At 33.5% G+C, this 25766-nt stretch overlaps 1 protein-coding gene across 1 annotated transcript in view; it reads left to right on the forward strand.

Annotated features, from left to right (window-relative positions):
• Nucleotides 1-25766, forward strand: part of LOC114333445 (nipped-B-like protein B) — a 178978-nt gene that overhangs the window by 18129 nt on the left and 135083 nt on the right. Inside the window, exons 4-5 of the mRNA XM_050663623.1 lie at nucleotides 6764-6963; nucleotides 9082-9382. Of these exons, the coding sequence (XP_050519580.1) occupies nucleotides 6764-6963; nucleotides 9082-9382 (501 nt within the window). The remainder of the gene's footprint in view (nucleotides 1-6763; nucleotides 6964-9081; nucleotides 9383-25766) is intronic.

Below are 25766 nucleotides of genomic sequence, written 5' to 3' on the forward strand. Positions count from 1 at the left end.
ATAGAGTGTTGTGATTGGTCGAAACGGATTTAACACGATTTGAAAGTGAGTATGAAAGAGGCTGACAGATTTTGGAAAAAATTCGTAACATTACTGTGAAACTTAGTCGGGAGCTGGCGGCTTTAGATACAAAACGAACATAATGACATCTAAAATATTGCACAGACTATCTAAAAGCAAAGATAGTTCAAAATATGCAAAAAGTGGAGTTGGCGGATATTGTAATTATACGACTCATTTTACAGTGACTTGGTATTTGGTATCAATGGAAAAAATAATGTCTCAACAGAGGGGACTGAAAAATGTCATTATAATAGTCAAAAATATATAGTCCAGCCGGGATAGCATTTGATCTTGCATGGCGAGCTGCCCAAAATTTTATTTTTCTAATCTAGGGGAGTCAATAGTAGTGTAAAGGGCCTAGCCGGGTAAGATGATGAAAACTGCCGCCAACTCGATTCGAATTCTATATAGGTCACCGTTTAGCATATATAGTGAAACTCACTTTCTAAAATTTTTAGCCCCCTAGGTGGTTATGTGACCCACCTAGAGCCTAATTAGGGTTTTTATGTTTTTATTTTTTTATCTCAGCCGCATGGAGAACTAGCGAAAACTTTAAATAAAAAAAATTGTATCTTTAAAAAGTTCTGTCCGAATTTTTTTTTTAATTTTTGGCAGAAAATTGAAATTGTAGAACGATTTTAAAATTTTAAATGAGTATAAAAACATAACTAAGACCTTCGTTTTCACGAAAAAAATATATAACGTGTATTTTTACATGTTTCACCATGAATTTTTTCAAATTTTTAAAATTGGTAAAACGCACCTTTAAAAATATGTAATAAAAAAAAATATGAAAAAAAAATTTTTATGAAACGTTTTTTTTTTTTTTAGTTATGAGTGACAAATTAAAAATATAAAAAAAAAATCAACTAAAAAGCAAAACAAAAAAAATTTAAAAAATCTAACACATTCGTCAAAGAAAAGCGTGGCGCGTCTTCATCGAATAAACGGTTTTCGCCCCACGCTTTTCTTTAGCGAATGTGTTAGATTTTTTCAATTTTTTTTTATATTTTGCTTTTTAGTTGATTTTTTTTATATTTTTAATTTTAGTCACTCGTAACTAAAGAAAAGCGTTTCTTAAAATTTTTTTTTTTTTCATATTTTTTTATTTTTTACTTTTTAGTCTTACACTTTTCAAACATTAAAATATATCGTCATGTTTCTTAAAATATGTATAAAACATATGATGTACTAACATGAAAAGTAGTCGGAATCGGCAAAAAATTTGAAACTTTATCGTTTATTTATGAAGCATAACATAAACAATTAACGTAAAAAGTGAAATTATGTATACTTCATATCATTAGCTACAATCCGTAAAGTTTCAAGTTTTTACATTGTAAAAAACAAGAGAATTTAAGCATTTTCCATTAAAATCGTTTTTTTTTATTTAAACAATTAATAAACATAAAATTTTTTTTTATTGATTATTCGTGTATTGTTCTCGCGAATGCATATGTCTGCAAATTTTCATTCATTTGCATTGGAGAAAAGGCACTCAAATTAACGTCTAAAGATTTGACGCAAACTATCGAACTAAATAAAAGCGTTTAAAAAACCGCGTTTTTTTTTCGTTTTTTGATACAATTTTATACATTATTTTCGAAAAAGGTAACACCGTCACTAGAATAGGTAAAAAACTGAAAAATAATTGGGGTTTGCTCAATAAAAATTTTTTGTAACACCATCCATTTTCAAGATACAGGGCGTTGAAGAAAACAAAATTTTACACATTTTTTACGATTTTGCCGAAACTACTGGCAATATTGTAATAAAACTTGGCGGGTTTTAAGAGGTAGTTATTGTGCATGTTTTGACATACAATTAAGGATTTGATATTCATCATTGGCGCATAGGGGTAATGGTCTGAACTTTTCAAAGAAAAAGAGATAGTACGCCACTGACATATTTCAAATTAACAATCATTTTTGAATTCCTCGTTCAATTTGCGATAAAAAAACTATCTTCTCATTTTTTCATACGACGCGCCGTTTTGCTGCAAAAAATAAAATATCTTAACGCTTCCAAAGTATTGGAATTAGTTTTTATAATGGATGTACGAGTTTATGTAGATGTAGAAACTACTAGAAGTTCGAATACTTTGTAAGGGTTAAGATGTTTTATTTTTTGAATAAAAATGGCGCGTCGTATGAAAAAATAGGAAGACAGATTTTTTGTCACAAATAGAACGAGGAATTCAAAAACGATTGTTAATTTGAAATATGTCAGTGGCGTACTATCTTTTTTCTTTAAAAAGTTCAGACCATTACCCCTATGTGCGCCAATGATAAATATAAAATTCTTAATTGTAAGTCAAAAAATGTACAAAAACTACCTCTTAAAACTCGCCAAATTTTATTACAATGTTGCCAGTAGTTTCGGCAAAATCGTAAAAAATGTGTAAAATTTTGTTTTCTTCAACGCCCTGTATCTTGAAAATAGATGGCATTACAAAAATTTTTATTAAGCAAACCCCAATTATTTTTCAGTTTTTTACATATTCTAGTGACGGTGTTACCTTTTTTGAAAAATACGTATAAAATTGTATCAAAAAACGAAAAAAAAACCGAAAAAATGCGGTTTTTTACTTGTAAAGGTGCGTTTCACCAATTTAAAAATTTGAAAAAATTCAGGGTATAATAGTATGCAAAAATATACGTTATATATTTTTTTCGTGAAAACGAATGTCTTAGTTATTTTTTTGTACTCATTTAAAATTTTAAAATCGTTATAAAATTTAAATTTCCCGCCAAAAATTAAAAAAATAATTTCGGACAGAACTATTTAAAGCTTACAACTTTTGTATTTAAAGTTTTTCGCTAGTTCTCGATGCGGCTGAGATAAAAAATAAAAACACAAAAAGCCTAATTAGGCTCTAGGTGGGTCACGTGACCACCTAGGGGGCTAAAAATTTCAGAAAGTTAGTTTCACTATATATGCTAAACGGTGACATATGGAATTCGAATCGAGTTGTGGGCAGTTTTCATCATCTTACCCGGCTAGGCCCTTTAAAATCGCGAATGAATTCCGCCGTTGCGTTAGCCGCCATTTGATTTTAAAGCTGAACCGTTTTTGCTCAATATCTCTGCATTTTCAAATTTTCGACAAAAAGTCTGTGGACTGAAATTGTTGAAAATGCGATTTCCTATAATTTCTATTTGTGCAGTCAATATTTTCCGATCTACGCAGGAAAATAGTAACAGTTAGAGCATAATAATTGCATTATCTCGTTTATTATTAGTTTTATGACAAAAATGAAGTCACTTAAATTTTATACAATTTAGATCTGTTTCAATTTTTTTGCCAAAATCAATATTTAAGGTAGTATGTATGCAGTAAAAGCACGAGCGTAAGACCTGGTTGGTATTATAGCAGTTGTTTTTGTTGAATATCTCCACCATTTTCAACTTTTCGACAAAAATGGTAGAAACTGAAATGAATCAAACTGAAATCCAAATAAATCGCATTTACAATTATTACAATTTATTTATAACAATTTCTTTCATATGGTCGATATTTTCAGAGTTAATTGTACTTACAGTAGACGCCTATATTTTTGACTCTGATATTATTGCATGTAATTTTTTTTATCATAAAGATATAAAAAAAATTTTAACCACTTCTGCATTTTGGCTATCTGTGGACAAATTTTTAGCCAAATCGAAAGATATACAGAGTGTCCCCGAAAATAGTGCGTTCCTTAAAGGTATAGGTAGAAGGCACCATGTAGATCAAAAAAGTCTTACATATAACATTTTTTTCTAAATTCACCCGTTTGTCCAAAAAACGAAAATACATTTTGGCATGCAAATTGAAATATGGCAACTCTGCAATATAAAACGTTAAAGGTACATGGTCACAATTAGAGAAAATAGTGGGTTCCTGTTTATTACTGTTATATCTGTAAAGTAATAAAATGTAAATATCAATGAAACCCTTGTCCATATCGGAATACCCCTAAGTGTTAAAGAAGAATTTGTTTCGTGACATCTGGATATTTTGGTTAATTTATTAGTTTTATTCTGTAGCAAAAGTAGGAGTCTTCTCGAGGAACAAGTGATTATCAAAACAACGAGGAATCGGTAGGTAATTCAAATAGTATATCAGTTACTTTGTAAAGGGTAGGTACTGTTTTCATCGTTACAAGATAGATTGGAACATTTTTTGTGTTTAGTGTAAACGCGATTGTGTTTAGTGTCACCGTGAAAATGTTTTCCACTCGAGAATATCATGATATGTTGATTGTTTATGGAGAAGCGCAATGCAACGGTAATTTAGCTGTCCAAATTTATGTGCATCGGTATCCCGAAAAGCGAGCTCCTAATCCTCGAACTTTTGTGAATGTTTCTCAGATTATTAGAAACGGGTTCTGTTGTACCGAAAAAAAATAACGGAAGAACAAGAAGTATCCATCGATTGAATGTAGAAGACGATATTTTAGATGCTGTGGAGAATAATCAAAATGTAAGCACACGAGATGTGGTTAATTGGTTGGCATATCGAAAAATGTTGTTCATAGAACATTTCGGGAACAACTTCTACATCCATATCACTATCAGAGAGTACAAGATTTGCACCAACGTGATCTTCCTCGACGATTAACATTTTGCAGGTGGTTTCAAGATAAACTCGTCAGAGAACCTGAATTTCCATCTAAAGTGTTATGCGCGGATGACGCATGTTTCAGGAGAAATGGTGTGTATAATTTTCATAATTGCCACGTATGGAGTGACGAAAACCCTAATTTAATACGTAGGACAAATTTTCAACGAAAATTTAGCATAAATTTATGGGCAGGAATAATCAACAATCGTTTGATAGAACCATATGAATTACCCAGAACTCTAAATGGAGAGGCCTATCATAATTTCTTGCAAAATGTTTTGCCGGTTCAGCTTGAAGACCTGCCATTGCAAACACGCCGTGAAATGTGGTTTCTTCATGACGGAGCTCCAGCACATTTTACCAGAGTTGTGAAAAATCTTTTGGATACCACGTATCCTCGTCGTTGGATTGGTAGGAATGGGCCCATTCTTTGGCCTCCCCGAATTCAATGTAATGGATTTTTATTTTTGGGGACATCTGAAATCGTTAGTTTATGATAACCGAGATGAAATCCAATCAGAAGCTGAATTACGGGAACGAATTTTTGATGCTGCAGAAAACATTCGACATAATTTAGATAACTATGGCATTACCAACAACTGAATTCGTCGTATCGATGCATGTGTTCGCGCAGCTGGAGCTCACTTTGAACATCTATTATAAAAAATATTGTCAAGTAAATATAAACATCTAATTTAATATTAGTTCACAAGTAAACAAATCACTGATAGTCCGAGAATTAATTTAGAATTATTAAAGGTTGTCTGTTGTATTTAATTTCCACTGTAAACGATGTAATTCAGTTAAAGCCCTTAAACACCTTAATAGAGCTTTATAAATAAATAATACAATGTAGCTTAGTTAAAAGATAAAGTGTTTCTTATTGTTAATAATTAACATTTTATCAATTCGTTTAAAATTATTCCATATTCCACTACATTTCAGAAAAACATTACAAATAATTTTTCTTAGTTGCAATAATAATTGCATTTTGGGAATTAAACCATAGTTACTTACGGAGGTTGGCGCAAAATTTTGGTCCAATGCTATTTAAATCCATTCACTTTTTTAGAATCTTGAGAAAACTAATAAGTATTTTTGAAAACTTTAGACGCAGAATAAAATATTGCATTATTGCCGAGGGCTGAAAGTCCCTTAGAATAAACAAAAAGTTTTTTTAATGAGATTTGAAATTAAAAATCACACTAAATTTTTTTTTACCCCTGTAACTTATTAAAATAAACATTATAAAAGTTTTCAGGGACCTTCGGCCCCGGCAATAACGTCATTCTGCGTTTAAATTTTTCCAAAATATTTGTTAGTTTTTTTCAGGATTCGAAAAAATGAATGAATTTAAAATGCATTAGAGGCGATATTTTGCGCTTATGCCCTTAAGTAAAAGTAATAATTTTCGAAAAATAGAATTTCGAGCCTCCAAATTCAAAACCTCAATTAATTCCGATAATAGCAAATGAACCATTATTAAAGCAACAATTATGTTGAAAGTAGATAACAAGGTAACCCATATTTCAGATGTCAACACCTCCCAAACAGAGTAAATAAACATGGGGTTGTGCATGGGGTTCCATTATGTTAAATTTCGTAAGTCACAATTGTAGGTGTTGCCAGATTATTCAATTGTCTGAAAATGAAAATTTGGCTATATGGAGAACAATGTAATTTTTTTTTGAAACGGTTAACTGTAGAGAAAAATGTTATAGGACTTTTTTGTTCTAAATTGTGTAATATATCCATACTTTAAAGGAACGCACTATTTTCGGGGACACCCTGTATATTTTGGGAATTAAGGAAAATGTTCAAACATTATTTTTTTTCTATCGATACTTTATGATAAGATATACCAATTTAGTTAACTAAATACCAAATTACTGTAAAATCGCTAAAAATGATTTTTAAAACGCTCGAGGAAAAAATCGACTTTTCGGGCTTAAATGTCTTATTTTTATGTTACTCAGAAGCTATACTCCAAGTTTCAGAGAAATCAGAGATCCTCAAGTTTTTGTCTGAGTGATTGGACATGGGATGTACCATATAATAAGTTTGAAAAATGTCATTAAAACCTATTACCTTTTAGCACAACCTTCCCAAGTGCTGCATCAAATGCAACTGACCATGATTCAGAATCAGCATCATTTACAACAACCACAACATCATCAACAACAGGTTCAGCCTCAAAATCAACCTCAGCAGCAGCAACAACAAAAAGTAGAACAAACAATAAACCAAACCCAAGTGCAACCGCAATGGAATCATACAGGCCAACCTACTATCCAGGTTAGTATTACAAGTATTTTACAGTCATATTAGACGGAGAGGCAGCGCTGAAAAATATCTTTGAATTTACTAAAGCTAAATTTTTCACAGTTGATTACTGTGATTGTGTAGAGAAATATACTGCGGTCGGTCAAGTGAAACATAGAACAGGGGTTACTGAGAGGGTATTAAAGTTGCTTTCCTACTAAGGTAATTAAATCCATTTACTAAGGCTGAAAATCAGTACACACATTCTAAATTGAATATAAATAAAAGTTATTATAGTCGGTCAGCTGTATGACAGGACAGAGCCGGTCGGTCGGCCCCAATGACTGTACAGGGTTATTCACTATACAGTGAGCACGTAAAGGTTGGAATAAGTTCATTTTCTCGAGACTGGACGATTTTGGAAAAAAATCCCGAAACAGGTCAATTTTTATTTTTAAATTACGACTTTTTCTCATATACATCATACGAGTGACGTCATCCATCTGGGCGTGATGACGTCATCGATGATTTTTTTTTAAATGAGAATAGGGGTCGTGTGATAGCTCATTTGAAAGGTAATACAATTCTCTGTTCAGTAGTATAAACATTAACATAATTATTTATACAGGGCGTCCAAGAAAAATTTTTTTTGAATTAAATTTATTGACATAAAAAGAAGAATGTATGTAATTTATGTAATTTAAAATACATTTTACCGCTCTCAGAAAACAGAAAAAATGTTTAATTAACAAATAATTATTGTTTTTTGCTTAAATTCAATATTAATGCAGCCACCCACCTGTCTCTTGACAGTTTGAACATTTAATTTAAGCGAAAAGCGATGATTATTTTTCAAAGAAACATTTTTTTCTGTTTTCTGAGAGCAGTAAAATGTATTTTGAATTAAATAAATTACATACATTCTTCTTTTTATGTCAATAAATTGAATTTTTTTTTGGACACCCTGTATAAATATTTATGTTAATGTTTATACCACTGAATAGATAATTAAATTACCTTTCAAATGAGCTATCACACGACCCCTATTCTCATTTAAAAAAATCATCGATGACGTCATCACGCCCAGATGGGTGAAGTCACTAGTATAATATATATGCCAAAAAGTCTTAATTTAAAAATAAAAATTGAGCTGTTTCGGTATTTTTTTCCAAAGTCGTCCATTCTCGAGAAAATGAATTAATTCCAACCTTTACGTGCTCACTGTATTTTGACACCCCTGTAAACTGCTTTATTTACAGAATTAGAAAAAAATGTAAAATGCAAAAGTTATTCGATTTTTTAATTATGATTTTTTGACATGTATATCGTACTAGTGACGTCATCCATCTGGGCGTGATGACGTAATCGACTATGCTTTTAAATGAGAATAGGGGTCGTGTGCTAGCTCATTTGAGAAAGGTTATTCAATTCTCTATACAGTACTATAAACATTAAGATCATTATTTGTACAGGGTGTCCAAAAAAATTTTTGAATTATTAATTAACTAATTAATTTAATTAAAAAAATTTTTTTGGGCACCCTTTATAATTAATCATATTAATGTTTATACTACTGAATAAGGAATTCAATAACCTTTCAAATGAGCTAGCAGTCGACCCCTATTCCCATTTAAAAAATAGTCGATTACATCATCACGCCCAAATGGATGACGTCACTAGTACGATATATATGTCAAAAAATCATAATTTAAAAATCGAATAACTTTTGTATTTTACATTTTTTTCTAATTCTGTAAATAAAGCAGTTTACAAGGGGGTCAAAATATTGTGAATAACCCTGTACATTCACTGGGGCCGACCGACCGGCTCTGTCCCGTCATACAGCTGACCAACTATAATAACTTTTATTTATATTTAATTTAGAATGTGTGTACTGATTTTCAGCCTTAGTAAATGGATTTAATTACCTTCGTAGGAAAGCAACTTTGATACCCTCTCAGTAACCCCTGTTCTACGTTTCGCTTGACCTACCGCAGTATGTTTCTCTACACAATCACAGTAATCAACTGTGAAAAATCTAGCTTTAGTAAATTCAAAGAGATTTTTCAGCGCTGCCTCTTGGACTATATTATATTATCGTGAGCAATTACAACACCTGACTGATCTCGTTTACTTAATATTCTCTTTTAGGTTCGAGGAAAAGAGCCTGACAAGAAAAGTACATCTCAGATGACCAAGGTATTAGACCAAGAACATCCAGTAATAAATTCAGCAATAACTACTCAGGGCGTTAATCCACAAACTACAAATGTATTAAATTCTACGAGTTCATCAAGTTCTACAAATGTGGTGAACTCGAATAATGCATTGACAACTATACTGAGCTCAAATTCACAAAGTTCTAATCAAAGTACAACTTCTTTGGGCAGTTCAGATTCTAGTAATAGTTCTAGTTTGACTGCATTATCAGCATCAAGTACATCTCAACAAAGTAAGCAAAGTATATAATATTATTGATATTTATTAACCATTTGTGGACACAAAACTGCGTATGTAGACACTTCAAAGAGAAATTATTATCTGCATATGAAGATGTGTCCACGAATGTGTTAAGTTTTGATATGATAAAAACTAGAAGGATTTATTTCATATGTCTTGTAGATATACTACCATGTAATGCTTAGTGCCAAATCTGCACAATAACCATGCCGACATTAGAGTAAATACAGAACTGACAGTTTCAGGGTCATTAAGGGTGTGAGACAAGGCTATATACTGAGTTCCATTTTGTTTAAAATATATAGTGAATGGATAATGGCGAATTGAGATATGCAGATTGTATATTATGCTACTGAAATGAATTAGGAAAAGATAGGATTGAAAGAATCAGTACAATAACAGGTTTTAAAATAAATAGAGAAAAAACAAGGATCATAATAATATATAGATTTAGATCAAGTTTGTCTATCAGAAATCAAGAATATCACCATGACCAACCAATTTATCTACTTAAAATACTCAATAACTAATTTCATATAGTGTACTGAATAAACTGGAGATCATCAATTGCAAAAATACTATGGCTACAAAATAAGCCATGAAATAACCATTGACACCAAAAACATCATTAGTCTGACGAATACTTAGCTTTCAAGGGAAAAGTTGAAAGCCTCATAGATACATTAAAAATGTTCTGTTCAAGATGGTATGGGTGATCTGAAGAAAAGTGAGTTAATGTTTTTCCCAAGGGTGGTCTCAAGGACCTTATTATACAGAGGAAATAGATTCCTCCAACTCCACATCACACTGTCGCAACCATAGATTCTACTGTCCGCTGTTGAAATGTGCAAAAAGGATACAAGATAGAGAATAGAGTTCAGGAAAATAGGAAGGATCAACTCCTGAAGTCAGGATATCATGATACCTGCAATAAGTTAATTGTACATATACATTGTACATAATCCATTGTGAAGTGAACAGATTTAACATTTGATTGAATGCTGTACTGCCAAATGTGACAGAATGCTTGTTAAATCAGCAACAGTGTTACTTTTACTTAACGTCTTTAGAAAACAGGTATGCCTGGTCATTGACTTTGTTCTAAGGTGTTCTATTTGTTCTATCAGTGGCGCTATGCAATCATATTTTTTTACATTTACATTTTTACAGGATTTATTTATTTAGCCTATAAGCTGCAAAGAAAAAACTTGTTTAGCTTGCTATCTTTGCCATATTTTAAGCACTACCCTCAGATCATGTTGAATCTCTGAAATAAAACTATATCAATTTTTTTGGCTGAAATAAACTCTACCAATGGATTGGCAAAAAGTGGTAATTGAGAGTTTATTTCATCCAAAAAATATTTGAAATTGATGTAGTTTTATTTTGGAAATTCAAAATGATCTGAGGGTAGTAGTTTATATATGTGTGTGTGTGTGTGTTTTTCGTGGTATTGTAGTTTTTGGTGCCATTTTATTAATTTTACCTGCTTCTATATTGTCAAATTTCTTAATATATTTTGATAAAATTTATTTTTAATTTTCGACCACTTGTGTGGAGGGTGGTCCGTGGATTTTTACCAAATTTAAGTACATTATTTCACCTTAAAAAAGTAGCCTATTATAGCTATTTTTTAGCTCTCTCGGTGACCTTGGGTCTGAAATATGCCCATCGAAATGGTCAAAAATAGCACTTTTCACGCTATATTTGAAAAGCTATATCTCTGAACCTAGTGGACCTATTTTATCAGACAAGGTCTCATTTTTCTTGTTATAATGTCAACTTTTTGATGAAATAATTTGCAAATCCGTAAAAGATACGTTGTATTTTATAGGTTAAGAAGAACAAGAAGAAAACTTACAATCCATAAGGAAAAAATTCCTGTAACTGGCTGTATACCATTAATTACAAAAATTGAAGAAAATCTTCTGTGTAAAAGGATGTGATAAAAACCTTTTACACAGAAGATTTTCTTCAATTTTTGTAAAACTTACATTTCATGATTTTCAAGTAATTGTCAAAATTTAACTAAACGAGGAACAAAATGTAGCAACCGGCAAATGAAAGGGTTTTGAAATACCTTTTAAATAAGCATTTATAAATTAAAACTTTCTAATTATTCAAAGATACAGATGTTTAAAAAAAGCCAATTTTTCATCCAAAAAATATTTGAAGTTGATGTAGTTTTATTTTAGAGATTCAAAATTATCTGTGGGTGGTAGTATATATTATGTGTGTGTGTTTTTCGTGGTATTACTTGTAGTTTTTGGTGCCATTTTATTAATTTTACCTGCTTCTATATTGTCAATTTTTATAAAATTTATTTTTAATTTTCGACCACTTGTGTGGAGGGTGGTCCGCGGATTTTTACCAAATTTTAGTATGTACCATTATTTTACCTTAAAAAAGTAGCCTATAGCTATTTTTTTTAACCCTCTAGGTGACCTTGGGCCTGAAATATGCCCATCGAAATGGTCAATAATAGCCCTTTTTACGCTATATTTGAAGAGCTGTATCCCTGAACCTTGTGGACCGATTTTATCGCACAAGGTCTCATTTTTCTTGTTATAAAGTCAACTTTTTGATGAAATCCGTAAAAGATACTTTGTATTTTATAGGTTACGAAGAACAAGAAGAAAACATTTTATGATTTTCAAGTAATTGTCAAAATTTAACTAAACGAGTAAAAAATGTAGAAACCGGCAAATGAAAGGGTTTTGAAATGCCTTTTAAAAAAGCATTTGTAAATTAAAACTTTCTAATATATTCAAAGATACTGCTGTTTATTGTACTGGTACACTTTAGAATTTAGAAGACCAAAAATAATGATTTTTTTCTCAGAACCTTTATTAAAAATGAACATAAAACTTTTTTTTTGTATCCCGAATAAAGTATGTGCCTCCTAGTGGCGGGATACGGGCAACAATACATTGGCTTATAGGGCAGTCCTTACAGTAGGGATCCTGGCCTATACAGAAAAATGCAGGCGGGTGTGGGGTAATACTGCACTTTGGTTGCATTGGTGGTGTATTGGCTAAACGTGCAGGGTAGGGTATGATGCTGATAGAAAAGGCATTCAGGCATCGAATATCCAAACAAAATCTTTTCAGGCCATAATAATGAAAAGACCTTCTCCAATGATATAAAAACTTATACTGAAATGATGGCATCTCCTGAGGTAAAATATGCCGGAAGTAAAATGAGCCTCCGTTCGGATCTCCGGGTGAGGACTATGTCAGGGGGAACACCATTGCAGGTTAGAAAAATCAGCATAGGGTCGTGGAATCTTGGTAGTCTTACAGGTAAGAGTCTGGAGTTAGTGGATGCGCTCAAGTGAAGGAGTGTTCAAATTGCTTGTATTCAAGAAACTAGGTGGAAAGGACAAAGGGCGAAAGAACTAACTGAAGGTTACAAATTGTGGTATGCAGGGAGTAGTAACACTAGAAATGGAGTTGGTGTAATGGCTGATAGTGAAATGAAAGATAACGTAGTGGAAGTTGTAAGAATGAGTGATAGAATGTTGTCAGTGAAATTTGTAATTGATAAAGAGGTATTGAATGTTGTGTGTGTATGCTCCTCAAACAGGTCTGGGTGAGAATGAAAGAAAAGCTTTCTATGAACAATTAGGAGACGTCCTGAGTGATATTCCGTCAGAGGAGAAAGTTATAATAGGCGGTGATTTCAATGCACATGTGGGCCAAGGCAGGATACGAAGCAATACATGGGGGATTAGGCTTTGGAACTAGAAATGAAGCTGGAGATGACATGCTTGAATTAGCAACAGCATTGGATATGGCGATTGTTAACACATTCTTTAAAAAGAGAGAAACTCAACGTATTACCTACAAAAGTGGACAACATCAATCCCAAATAGACTACTTCATGATAAGGAAAGAAGACATACGTGAATGCAAGAACTGCAAGGTAATAGTTAGTGAGACAGTAAGCCAACAACATAAGCTGCTTGTTCTGGACATCGAAGTAAAAAGCGAAACTAAAAAAAATATCGGAGAGGACCACAAAAAATCAAGTGGTGGATGCTAAAAGATGAGAAAGAAGGTCTATTCAGGAGAAGAATAGTAGAAAAAATATGTTGGAACATAAAAGGAAGCCCTAATACAATTTGGAGAAAAATGGCCAGTAGTATTAGACAGATTGCTACTGAAATACTTGGGAAAACGTCAGGAAAAAAGTTTGAGGATAAAGAGACTTGGTGGTGGTCAAACGAAGTACAAGGAAAAATAAAAGAGAAGGGAAAATTATACAAAAAGTGGCAAGAAACCAGATCGGACACAGATCTTCAAAACTATATGGTGGCGAAAGAGGAAGCGAAAGTAGCAGTAGCAAAAGCCAAAGCAGAAGCGTATTCAAACCTATACGATCAACTTGATACCAGGGAAAGCGAAACGAAGTAATATAAAATAGCCAAACAGAGCAAAGAAAGCAAAAGATTTTAATCAGATTAGATGTATCCGAGATGAAAATAATAAAATACTAGTTCACAAAAGGGATGTCAAAAAGAGATGGATAAAGTACTTTGACAGCTTATTAAATGAAGAATTTGACAGACAGCCTGTAGAGTCAACGGAGACAGTAGCAGCAATGGTCACCAAAATAACAAACGGGGAAGTGGCTCAAGCGCTTCAAAAAATAAAGAAAGGAAAAGCGGTAGGACCAGATGATATTCCTGGGGAAGTATGCCAGACGAATGGAGAAGCAGTATACTAGTACCTGTTTACAAAAACAAGGGAGATATACAACAATGTACAAACTACAGGGCTATAAAACTGCTTAGCCACACCATAAAAATATGGGAAAGAGTAATTGATAGACGGATACGTGAAGAGACCGAAATATCCGAGAATCAATTTGGCTTCATGCAGGGTAGACCAACAACAGATGCAATTTTCATTATAAGGCAGTTGATGGAAAAATACAGGAGTAAAGAAACAAACGCTCATATGGTATTCATTGATCTTGAGAAAGCATATGATAGAGTTTCTCGAGAGATTCTGTGGTGGGCACTCAATAAGAAAGGAGTCCCTGGTGCATATGTAAAGATTATGAGGGAGTAACGACTAGTGTTAGGACAGGTGTGGGAGAGACTGATAAATTTAATGTGAAAGTAGGATTGCACCAAGGCTCGGTACTTAGTCCGTATTTATTCTCATTAGTTTTGGACCAGATAACAGCGAAACTACAGGGTAACATTCCATGGTGCTTAATGTATGCTGATGATGTCGTGTTAGTAGGAAATAATGAAAGAGACAGAACAAAAACTGGAACAGTGGAGGCAAGCTCTGGAGGAAAAAGGTTTAAAACTTAGTAGGACAAAAACAGAGTATTTGGAGTGTTCATTTAAAGATGGAGTTACTACAAATAGAATGGTATCTTTGGATGGTGAACTGATTGTAAAAAGCAATAGTTTTAAGTACCTGGGATCGGTAGTACAAAGTAATGGAGAAATAGATGGAGATGCATGCAGTAGAATTATGGCTGGATGGATGAAGTGGAAAGAAGCGAGTGGTGTGTTGTGTGACAGAAAAATTCCAATGAAGCTGAAGGGAAAATTCTATAAAACAGCCATAAGACCGGCTATGATGTACGGAACTGAATGTTGGGCAGTGAAAAAGAAAGAGGAACAACGAATGCATGTGGCGGAAATGAGAATGCTTATATGGATGAGTGGAGTGACAAAGAAGGATCAAATTAGAAATGAGTATATTAGGGGAAGTCTAGGTGTGAGACCAATTGATGCCAAAATGAGAGAGCATAGGTTAAGATGGTTTGGTCATGTTCAACGTCGAGACGTTAATCACCGAATACGAAGAATAGCTGAAGTGCAGATTCTAGGAAGGAGTAGGAGAGGAAGACCAAAGAAGACCTGGGGGGAGACGATAAGGCAGGACATGTTGGTAAAGGGGATTAACATTGATATGACCCAAGATAGAATTGTGTGGAGAAATGCAATTAGGGAAGCCGACCCCGCATAGGGATAAGGCAAAGAGAATGATGATGAACATAAAACTTTTTACATAATAATACTAAATAACTCTTAATGAATACAAAAAATATATCTTTTTTCATTTATGCACGTACACTAATATTGTAGAGGCCGCAAAAGTCGAGCCCTCGTTGATGGTGGACAGTTAATCTCAGGATTCGGATGAAACAAAAAATCGTACTGCATTTGAAAAAGAAAGGTTTCTTACGTGACAATTTACCACAATTTGACGAAAAAATAAATATTTTTAACCATGAAAAACTGAAGAAAAACGGGCGATTTTTTCACAATTTTTTTTCAAATTTCCGTAAAATCTTTTTTTTGTGGAATTTTTCACTAACGGTGGTAAATTGTCACGTAAGAAACCTTCCTTTTTCAAATGCCGTACGAATTTTTTGTTTCAGAGATCCCAATCCTGAGATTAACTGTCCGCCATCGGAACTACTTTTTTTCGAGGCCTCGACTTTGGCGCCCTCTACAATATTAGTGTACGTGCATAAATGAAAGAAGATATATTTTTTATATTCTGTAAGAGTTAGATATTAATATGTAAAAAGTTTTATGTTCATTTTTAATAAAGGTTCTGAGAAATTTTTTTTTTGAAAAAATGCTTATTTTTGGTCTTCTAAAGTGTGCTAGTACCTTAAAAAAGCCAATTTTTCAAAAATCACACTATCATCTGTAAACTGATGAGTACTTTTGCCTGACCAAATTAAATTGCCTAAAAATTTAGGTGAATGTAGTTTTATATGCATATAACAATTCTGAATCTTCTTAATCAGTAGGTCGTTTTTACTTCTCTCTACAGGGTGATTGATTAGTAGGGTAAAGCTCAATAGCTCCGCTATAGTAATAGATAGCAATAAAAGTTAATAACAAAAATTTTAGCCACCTTTGAGCTTCACATTACAAAATTAGTTAGAATGTTACAGGGTGTTCGATAACACAGTGGCAGACCTAACTTATGTTTTTTTAACATTAGAAAGCCGGAGGGGCCAATTTGGCCCCTGTTGCGATTTAAAGTTATTGTAGTTTTTTATTTGAGGCAATAATATTTTCATATTTTATGACTTTTAATATTTTGATACAAAGCCTTATTTAAAACAAAAAAATATTGTTTACTAAATTTATTTAATGGTTTTTTTAACAAATCTACCATAGAAGTCTAAACGGGCCAAATTGGCCCTGTGTAAGTTATTATCGTTTTCTGGTAAATTCGACGATCCTTTCTTTCAAATTCCTGTCGAATGGGTAAAATTATATTTATGTATGTTTATTGTAAATGGTTACCCTTATACTGGTACTGATCATCTACGTAATAAAGATACAATTGTTGGCGAACACAAGTGAACACAAAGATGCAATTGTTGGTGTAGAGGACCAAATGACGCGTCTTTATACTACAAAAGCAACTTCAAGACGATGGCCTATGTACGTGTTTTATCATACTCTTGACTTGGAAGCAATAAATGCATGGATTATTTATAAAGAAATAACTGGAAGTAGAATCAGTTTCCGTAAGTTTATTCTTCGGCTGTGTGAAGAATTATGGGCCCCATACCTTGTCTTCCGAAATCTGGAACTACGTCTAGCAACACCAGGTCTACCAACAACTATCACTGTTACTATCCAAAGACGAAAAAAATATCAGTTGAAAATATTTTGAAAAGGAAATCATACTTCAAATCATTGCCACGGTTGTAACAAGGCAATGTGTGGCAAATATCAAAAACTGCAAATTGTGTGGTGTTCCGAATGTTTTTGATGAGCAGCGAATGTGTTAAACAATAAAAGTAAAAAATAAAATTAGATTCTACCGTCTAGAGTTGATTTAATTTCTTTTAACTGAGTTTTAATTGATTAAAGAACGTGGGGCCAAAATGATCCCTTCCGGCTTTCTAGGTAGGTATGCTAAGCCAGACATTCTAGTGTTAAATGGAACACCCTATATTTTATTTTATATTCGAAATCCTGTTAACTTCTGCATCACAAAAATATAAAGGTTTGTAATGTTATACAGGGTATTTACAAAGTTATAACCAATTTTGTATGAAAATCGTAACAAGTTCAACTCCCTGTATAAATAAATATAAGCACAACAGCAATGGTTTATTAATGCCATATTTTTTATTTATTGTCAAAATTTTTGAGAATTATTGATATTGCTAATTTTCTTTATATCAAATACAGGGTGAGTCAAAACGCAAGTACATTATTTTCTCAGTAATGTTAAATGGAACACCCTTTATTTTGTATCATTATTGAAAAGTAACATTAACGTACTTTAATTTTTATATAAAATTCCCTATGCCCAAATTTATTAGTTTTCGAGATATTTTCATTTTTCAGAGCAAATTATTTTAGGTGTTTAAATTTATCTAAATTTTAAGTAAGCCATGACTGAATTGAAGATTACCGATTATCAATCCGGTAATCATTGTAACACTAGCAAATAAAGAAATAAAAATAATTTATTAGTAATACATTTTACAAACAAAAACACAACCACTACATGCAACATTTTTGAAACAATTAAAAACTATCTTTTTATGTAAATTCAACAAATAAACAAAGAAAATTAGTAATAAATTTTACAAAAAAACACAAACACAAAATACAATATTTTGTGAAGACAATTAAACAGTACTTTTGTATGTAAATGTAACAATGTAACAAATAAAGAACGAAACATAATTTATCAGTAATACATTTTGAAAAAAAACATGTTTGAAAAAATTAGAAGCTACTTTTAATAAAATATTTTTAATATTTAATTACATAAGGTGTTCAAAATTATCTCCTAACACATTTATGTACGCCTTAAAACGATCATTGAATGAGCTACTTACTCTACTGAGCATTTGTAAATTAACACGTCGAAATACACTTTGTATTCTATTTTTCATCTCATACCTTGTTGTTGGAGGTATTTTATAAACTTCATTATTAACGTAACCCCAAAAAAATCAGTCCAGTTTATTAAATTCTGGTGATTTGGGTGGCCACGCTACTGGTCCATTGAAAAATGAAAATATCTCGAAAACTAATAAATTTAGACATAGGGAATGTTATCTAAAAATTAAAGTACGGTAATGGTACTTTTCAATAGTGATATAAAATACAGGGTGTTCCATTTAAAATTACTGAGAAAATATTAACTCATTTGTATTTTGACTTTGCGTTTGTATTTTAACAGTACTTGCGTTTTGACTCACCCTGTATTTGATATAAAGAAAATTAGCAATATCGACCATTCTTGAAAATTTTGACAATACGTTAAAAAATATGGCATTAATAAACCATTTTGTTTTGCTTATTTTTATTTATACAGGGAGTTAAACTTGTTACGATTTTCATATAAAATTGGTTATAACTTTGTAAATACCCTGTATAACATAACAAACCTTTATATTTTTGTGATGGAGAAGTTAACAGGATTTCGAATTTAAAATAAAATATAGGGTGTTCCATTTAAAAAAACAAAAGTTTGGTCTGCCACTGTGTTATCGAACACCCTGTAATATTCTAACTAATTTTGTAATGTGAAGCTCAAAGGTGGCTAAAATTTTTGTTATTAACTTTTATTGCTATATATTACTATAGCGGAGCTATTGAGCTTTACCCTACTAATCAATCACCCTGTATGTGTCCTAGCCATCTCAGTGTGCGGTTTAATAAATCTAACTATATCTTCTCCCTTCATTATGTTTCTTAGTTCATGGTTCATTATTCTTCTCATTTCTCCGTGTTTCATTCTTATAGGATCCATAATTCTTCTTAGGATTTTCCTTTCGAATATTATTAATTTTCCTTTATCTTTATCTGTGAGGAACATTGTCTCAGCTGCGTATGTGACTACTGGTCTGATTGCAACTCTGTATACTTTCAGTTTTGTATTTCTGGATAAGTTCTTGTCCTTTATTAGCCTGTGATATCTCCAGTATGTTTTGTTGCCTGCTAGTCTTCACTGTAAGGGATGGTGACGCGCAACATACAGCCTCTCCTATCCAAATGTCAACCTCACCTGCCCGTGTGATGATTTTGATCTTGATCATCCGGTGCACCCTGCTAGATAACTGACGAGGCTCTGGCGACCGAGTGACTGCCGGAATAAGCAGTTCCCACTTGTTGACCAACTTCAGTTGGTATGCAAGTGAAAGGGCACTCTTTTGTCCAGGGGTCAAGAAATTAGCACTAAAGGCGGAGGAACTATTTACTAGTCAACGGCATAAGGATGTAGAAGGCAAGGAGAAACCACTACATTAAAGATCCATCATGGATATCTCTAGTACGATCATCATGACTGTACAACAAAAAGCCAACTCAACCACTGATCATGGGAATCGGAGACCAGGATCCGGCATGGCAGGTATCTCACAAGAAGACCACAGGGCCTCCCGGGTCGTCAACCAGCAAAATCCCTGTGAAGTAATAAATACCACTCTTAAAGAAAATAGAAAAACACCCAAGAGAATATTAAAAATTGGTACGTGGAATGTTAGGAGTATGTATGATCCAGGCAAAATGCATAATATAATACAAGAAATGCAGAGATTAAATGTTGACATTCTAGACATTAGTGAGGCAAGGTAGCCAAATTCTGGCAGTTTTTCGACAACAAATGGCATAGCATATTACTCCGGAAACAGTAGTACTCAACACAGACATGTCGTAGCAGTTTTCGTATCTAAGTCTATGATGCAGTCGGTCATTAATTTTACTCCAGTATCAGATCGGCTCTTATTTTTCCAACTACAAACAAACACAAGTAAACTAAATATCATACAGATCTATGCACCTTCTTCTTCTTTATGTGCCGTCTTCTACCGAAGGTTGGCGACCATCAAACGATAGGTTTCTCTGTTTTGTGCCGCATGTATTATGTTCACAGCTTCTGGTATTTGAAACCATTCTCTCAAGTTTCTCAGCCAGGATTTCTTCTTTCTGCCCAAACCTCTTCTACCTTCAATCTTGCCTTCCACGATAAGCTGTAGCAGACTGTACTTATCATTACGGAACACATGGCCCAGGTATGACGCTTTCCTCCTTTTAACAGTTGTTAACAATTCCACCTCTTTACCCATTCGTCTCAATACCTCTGTGTTGGTCACTCTGTCATGTCCAAGGTATTCTCAGTATGCGTCGATACAGCCACATTTCTAGAGCCGCTAACTTCTTTATAGTTGCTGCTGTTAACGTCCACCCTTCTACTCCGTAAAGTAGCGTAGAGAGTACGTAGCATTTCGTGGCGCGCCATCGAAGGTTAACGCTTAGGTTGCGGTTGCTTAAGAGCTTTCTCATTTTTATGAATTTGGATCTTGCTATTTCAATTCGGATCCTAATCTCTACGTCTGGGTCCCACTTATCATTTACTGTGTATCCCAGATATTTAAATCGGTGTACTCTTTCAATACGTTCGGCTTCAATATTCAGGTCGATATGTTGAATGTTCTTTTTACTGATCACCATAAATTTAGTTTTCTTTCTATTGATCTTCAGTCCAAATCGGTTGCCAGTTGTATTTACTCTATTTAGCATCATCTGTAAATCTTCGATGTTATCGGCCAGTATAACAGTATCATCTGCATATCGAAAATTACTTATTGGTACGCCATTAATCTTGATGCCCTCATTGTACTCTTCCAGTGCCTCTAGAAATATTTGTTCCGTGTACAGGTTGAAAAGCAGTGGCGAAAGAATACAGCCCTGTCTAACCCCTCTAGAAATGGTTATGTTTTCACTCACCATATGTCCATTCTTTATGTGGGCTGTTTGATTCCAATATAGATTTTTTATAATCTGGATGTCCTTAGTGTCAAGTCCTGAAAGATGTAATAGTTCTATGAGTTTGTCATGTTTGATAGTATCGAATGCTTTCTCATAGTCTATGCACCTATTGCAGATAAATCCGAGGACGAAATTGAACAATTCTACGAAGAAATCAATCAAGTATTAAAATCGACGAAACCACGAGACATCACCATAATTCTAGGTGATTTTAACTCAAAAATTGGTAAAGGAAAAAGTGGCAAACATGTAGGAGAATACGGACTCGCTAAAAGAAATGAACGAGGTGACAGACTGCTTCAATTCTGTCAGGAGAATAACATGATTGTATCTAATACATTCTTCAACTTACCAAAGAGAAGACTTTATACGTGGAAATCACCCCAGGACAATGGCCAAATAATAATTCGAAACCAGATTGATTTTTTACTGATAAACGAACGATACAGAAACTCCTTAAAATCCGTTAAGGCTTACCCAGGCGCAGATGTCTATTCAGACCATAACCCTCTAATAGCGCAAATGAGTATTAAACTAAAAAGATTGGAACAGAAAAGAAGAGCAAACCAGATATACGTCAGTCATTTATGTAACCTGGAGGTAAAGGAGGAACTGCAAAGATGTATTAATAATAATTTGAAAATACTTCATGAAAAAGAAACATCTTAGCCAACGAACAACATAGACAAAAAATGGCAAAACGTAAAAATGGCGATAACAAGTCCTGCGAAGAAAATTCTGACTAAAGAAAAACCAAATATAAAGCAAAGATGGATGACTAATAAAATCCTTCTTCTCATGGACAATAGGAGAATAATGAAAGGAAAAAACGAACAAAGGTATAAACAAATACAGAAAGAAATCAAAAAGGAAATCAGAATAGCAAAGGAAGATTTTTATAAAAGAAAATGTGAAGAAATAGAGCAATTGCAGGCAAAACATGATATTTTTAATGTACATAAAAAAGTGAAAGAACTTGCAGGTACACAAAAACGTAAGCAGCCAAATACCCTGTATAATGTCAACGGAAACATAATAACAGAACTAGAAGAACAGTTGAAGACATGGAAAAACTATGTTGAAGAACTCTTTGCAGATGATAGACAACAATCTGAACTAAGTAACATACAAGGAGACGAAGGTCCAGAAATAACGGAAGAGGAAGTAATGTACGCACTAAAAAGAATGAAAAACGGTAAAGCCCCAGGTCCAGATGAAATACCAACGGAAATCCTTAAACTGATAGAAGAAGACTCGATCCACATTTTAGTTGAACTTTTCAATAGCATTTATACATCAGGAAAAATACCACAAGAATGGCTTTTATCCACCTTTGTTATTATACCAAAAAAGATGAATGCCAAACAATGTAGTGATTACCGTACAATCAGTTTGATGAGCCACGTACTGAAAATATTCCTGAGAATTATACACACTAGAGTACACAGAAAACTGGAAATGGACATCAATGATACCCAGTTTGGATTCCGAAATGGACTCGGAACAAGACAGACGTTGTTTGCACTGAACGTTATGTCTCAAAGATGTCTTGACATAAATCAAGATGTATTCATGTGTTTCATAGATTATAACAAGGCCTTTGATAAAGTGCGGCATGATCATCTAATCAGACTCCTGACAGAAAAGAATTTAGATAAACGAGACATCCGACTAATAGCAAATATGTACTACAATCAGAAAGCAGTAGTGAGAGTAGAGAATAATACCACTGAAGAAATTGAAATAAAGCGAGGTGTGAGACAAGGGTGTATACTGTCACCAACCCTGTTTAATCTCTATTCCGAAGACGTAATGAATAGAACACTCTCTGAGCAATCCATAGGTATTAAAATAAATGGTGTTAGATTACACAATCTGAGATTTGCCGACTACACCGTTCTAATCGCAGAAACACTTGAAGAGCTACAGACATTGGTGAATAAGATTGCAGACTGCAGCGAAGAATATGGACTATCTTTGAACATAAAGAAAACTAAATTTATGGTAATATCGAAATCAACACGAAATGTCCAAAATCTATATTTACACAATGAAATTATCGATCGAGTTAGCAAATACAAATATTTAGGCACTTTTGTAAATGAAGACAACGATAGCTCAGCAGAAATCAAAATAAGAATAGAAAAAGCCAGATCCATATTCACTAAAATGAAGAGAGTGTTCTGTGGAAGAGATTTGAGCCTTGAAATGAAACTTCGCCTGATGAGATGTTACGTACTTTCTGTGCTGTTCTACGGAATGGAGTCATGGACGCTGAAAAAGATTGATATCAAAAACTTTGGGAGGCATTTGAACTGTGGATGTATCGCAGAATCTTGAGAATATCATGGACGGAGAGAGTCACAAACGTCGAGGTCTTGAGAAGAATGAATAAAGAAAAGGAAGTCATATTTACGATCAAAAAACGAAAACTGCAATATTTGGGACACATTACAAGAGGCGAAAGATATGAACTGCTTCGAATAATTATGCAGGGGAAGATAGCAGGAAAAAGGTCCATAGGAAGAAGACGAGACTCCTGGCTAAAGAATCTACGGGAATGGTATAGCTGCAGCAACAACGAATTGTTTCGGTCAGCAGTTTCGAAAATACGTATAGCCCTGATGATCGCCAACCTTCGGAATGAAGATGGCACTTGAAGAAGAAGTCTTCACTCCTTTATTTCTTGGCTTCTCTTATTTTTGCCATTTACAATTACTCCTAAATATTTAAATTGTTGAACTCTTTCAATAGTGTAGTTTCCTTTCGTGATTTCTCTCGTCTTGTTATCTTCTCTTCTAGAGCAGAGTAGATATTTTATTTTTCATTCGTTAATTTGTAGACCTCTTTTCCGTGCTTCATTTTCCAGGAATGTTACTGCATCTTTCAATCTTTCCTTGTCTCTTCCCATAAGAACTGTGTCATCTGCATATATGCTACTATTTGTGTTAAGGAGTGGAATATAGTTCCTTTAATTCCGCTAGCCTTGACTGTTCCTTCTACTGCTGCGTTGAATAGTGTATTGGACAGGGAACCACCTTGTCACACCCCTGCCTCTATTGCAATTGATTTTGTGCTACATTCTTCTGTTGTTACTTTAGCTCGAGATCCACTCATAGTCGTTTTTGTTAATCTGATTATTTTTGCCGGTATATCTTGATTTTTCATTTCAATAAATAAGTTATTTCTTCCAATACAGTAAAAGGCTTGTCTAAAGTCTGTTAAGAGGGTGTGGAGTTCTACAGGGTGTAACAAAAATGTAGGTCATAAATTAAACCACATATTCTGGGACCAAAAATAGTTCGTTTGGACCTAACTTACAGTCCATACAATATAGATACCGTTTCACGTCTTAGCACGTGACGTCACATGATACCGACACGAAATAAAGTCGTAGGTTTGTTCCTTTTTAGAATCATTTAGCCGAGTACACTGGAATTACAGTCACTACAGTTTATTCGCATGAGACATGCATTGGATGTAAACAGTTGACAGCGATGTCGTCATCGGCAACATAAGAGATGGCTATGTCCGTTCAGGTTTTGAATATTTTTGGATAACAGTTACTTGTATAATCGCGTAAATTATTCAATTATTTAATTAATATCATTATTTTTTTCACTAACTATTAACTATGTATTCGGTAACTCCAGTAATTTATATACTATACAAGACAATCTAATAATCGAGAAAAGAGACAAAGTGATAATGTGATGTTAATAATATACTGTTATTATGGAACGAGTAGATACGTTTTGAATAGCTTTAACAACTGTAATCTTTGTTTACATGCACTGCATGTCTTATTTGAATTTAGTGTAGACATATTTTATTATATACGCGTAGAAACAATATTTGAAGATTTCTATTAATGTAAATTTAAAGAAACATACCCTACTTGTTTCATTTAATTTGTATAAGTGGAATATAAAGCATTTTTATAAAGCACACTTGTTCACACACTCTAACTGCAATCAGAGGCGGCTCTAGCCCATGTAGTGCCCGTGTGCAGTCGATGCCCTGGCGCCCTTTGGTAGACGCGCAGTCAAAATGGAATAGTAGAATAAGAACCTACCTAGTACATACTAGTACCTATATAGGGTATTACGGGATATTAGGTAAGCGCATAACATAAACAAAAATCCATATGCAAATAGTACAATATTAAATAATATCGGGAGCCAATAGATATTCACGGCGTCAGAACAACCTACCCAAATCTGTTAAAAATATTTAATTAAAATTGAACTTTTTTATCTATGAGGTAAAGGTTGAAAATTGGTTGAGGAAATTTGACAGGTTTGAGTACACGAGTAAATAGTACTTTTAGGCTACGGCTCCACGGGCGACAAATTTACGCTAGCAGTAGACGTAAAACGAACTTAAGGTTCCGCGGAACGGAATAGGAATAGCCGAACTGAACCGACTACAGGACTTGTGCGTAGTCGGTTCAGTTCGGCTATTCCTATTCCGTTCCGCGGAACCTAAAGTTCGTTTTACGGCTACTGCTAGCGTAAATTTGTCGCCCGTGGAGCCGTAGCCTTAGGAAGGAACATTGTTAATATGGAAAATTTTTAGGAGCTCT

The sequence above is a fragment of the Diabrotica virgifera genome, chromosome 10 (genome assembly GCF_917563875.1).
Source record: "Diabrotica virgifera virgifera chromosome 10, PGI_DIABVI_V3a".
Classification (NCBI taxonomy): domain Eukaryota; kingdom Metazoa; phylum Arthropoda; class Insecta; order Coleoptera; family Chrysomelidae; genus Diabrotica; species Diabrotica virgifera.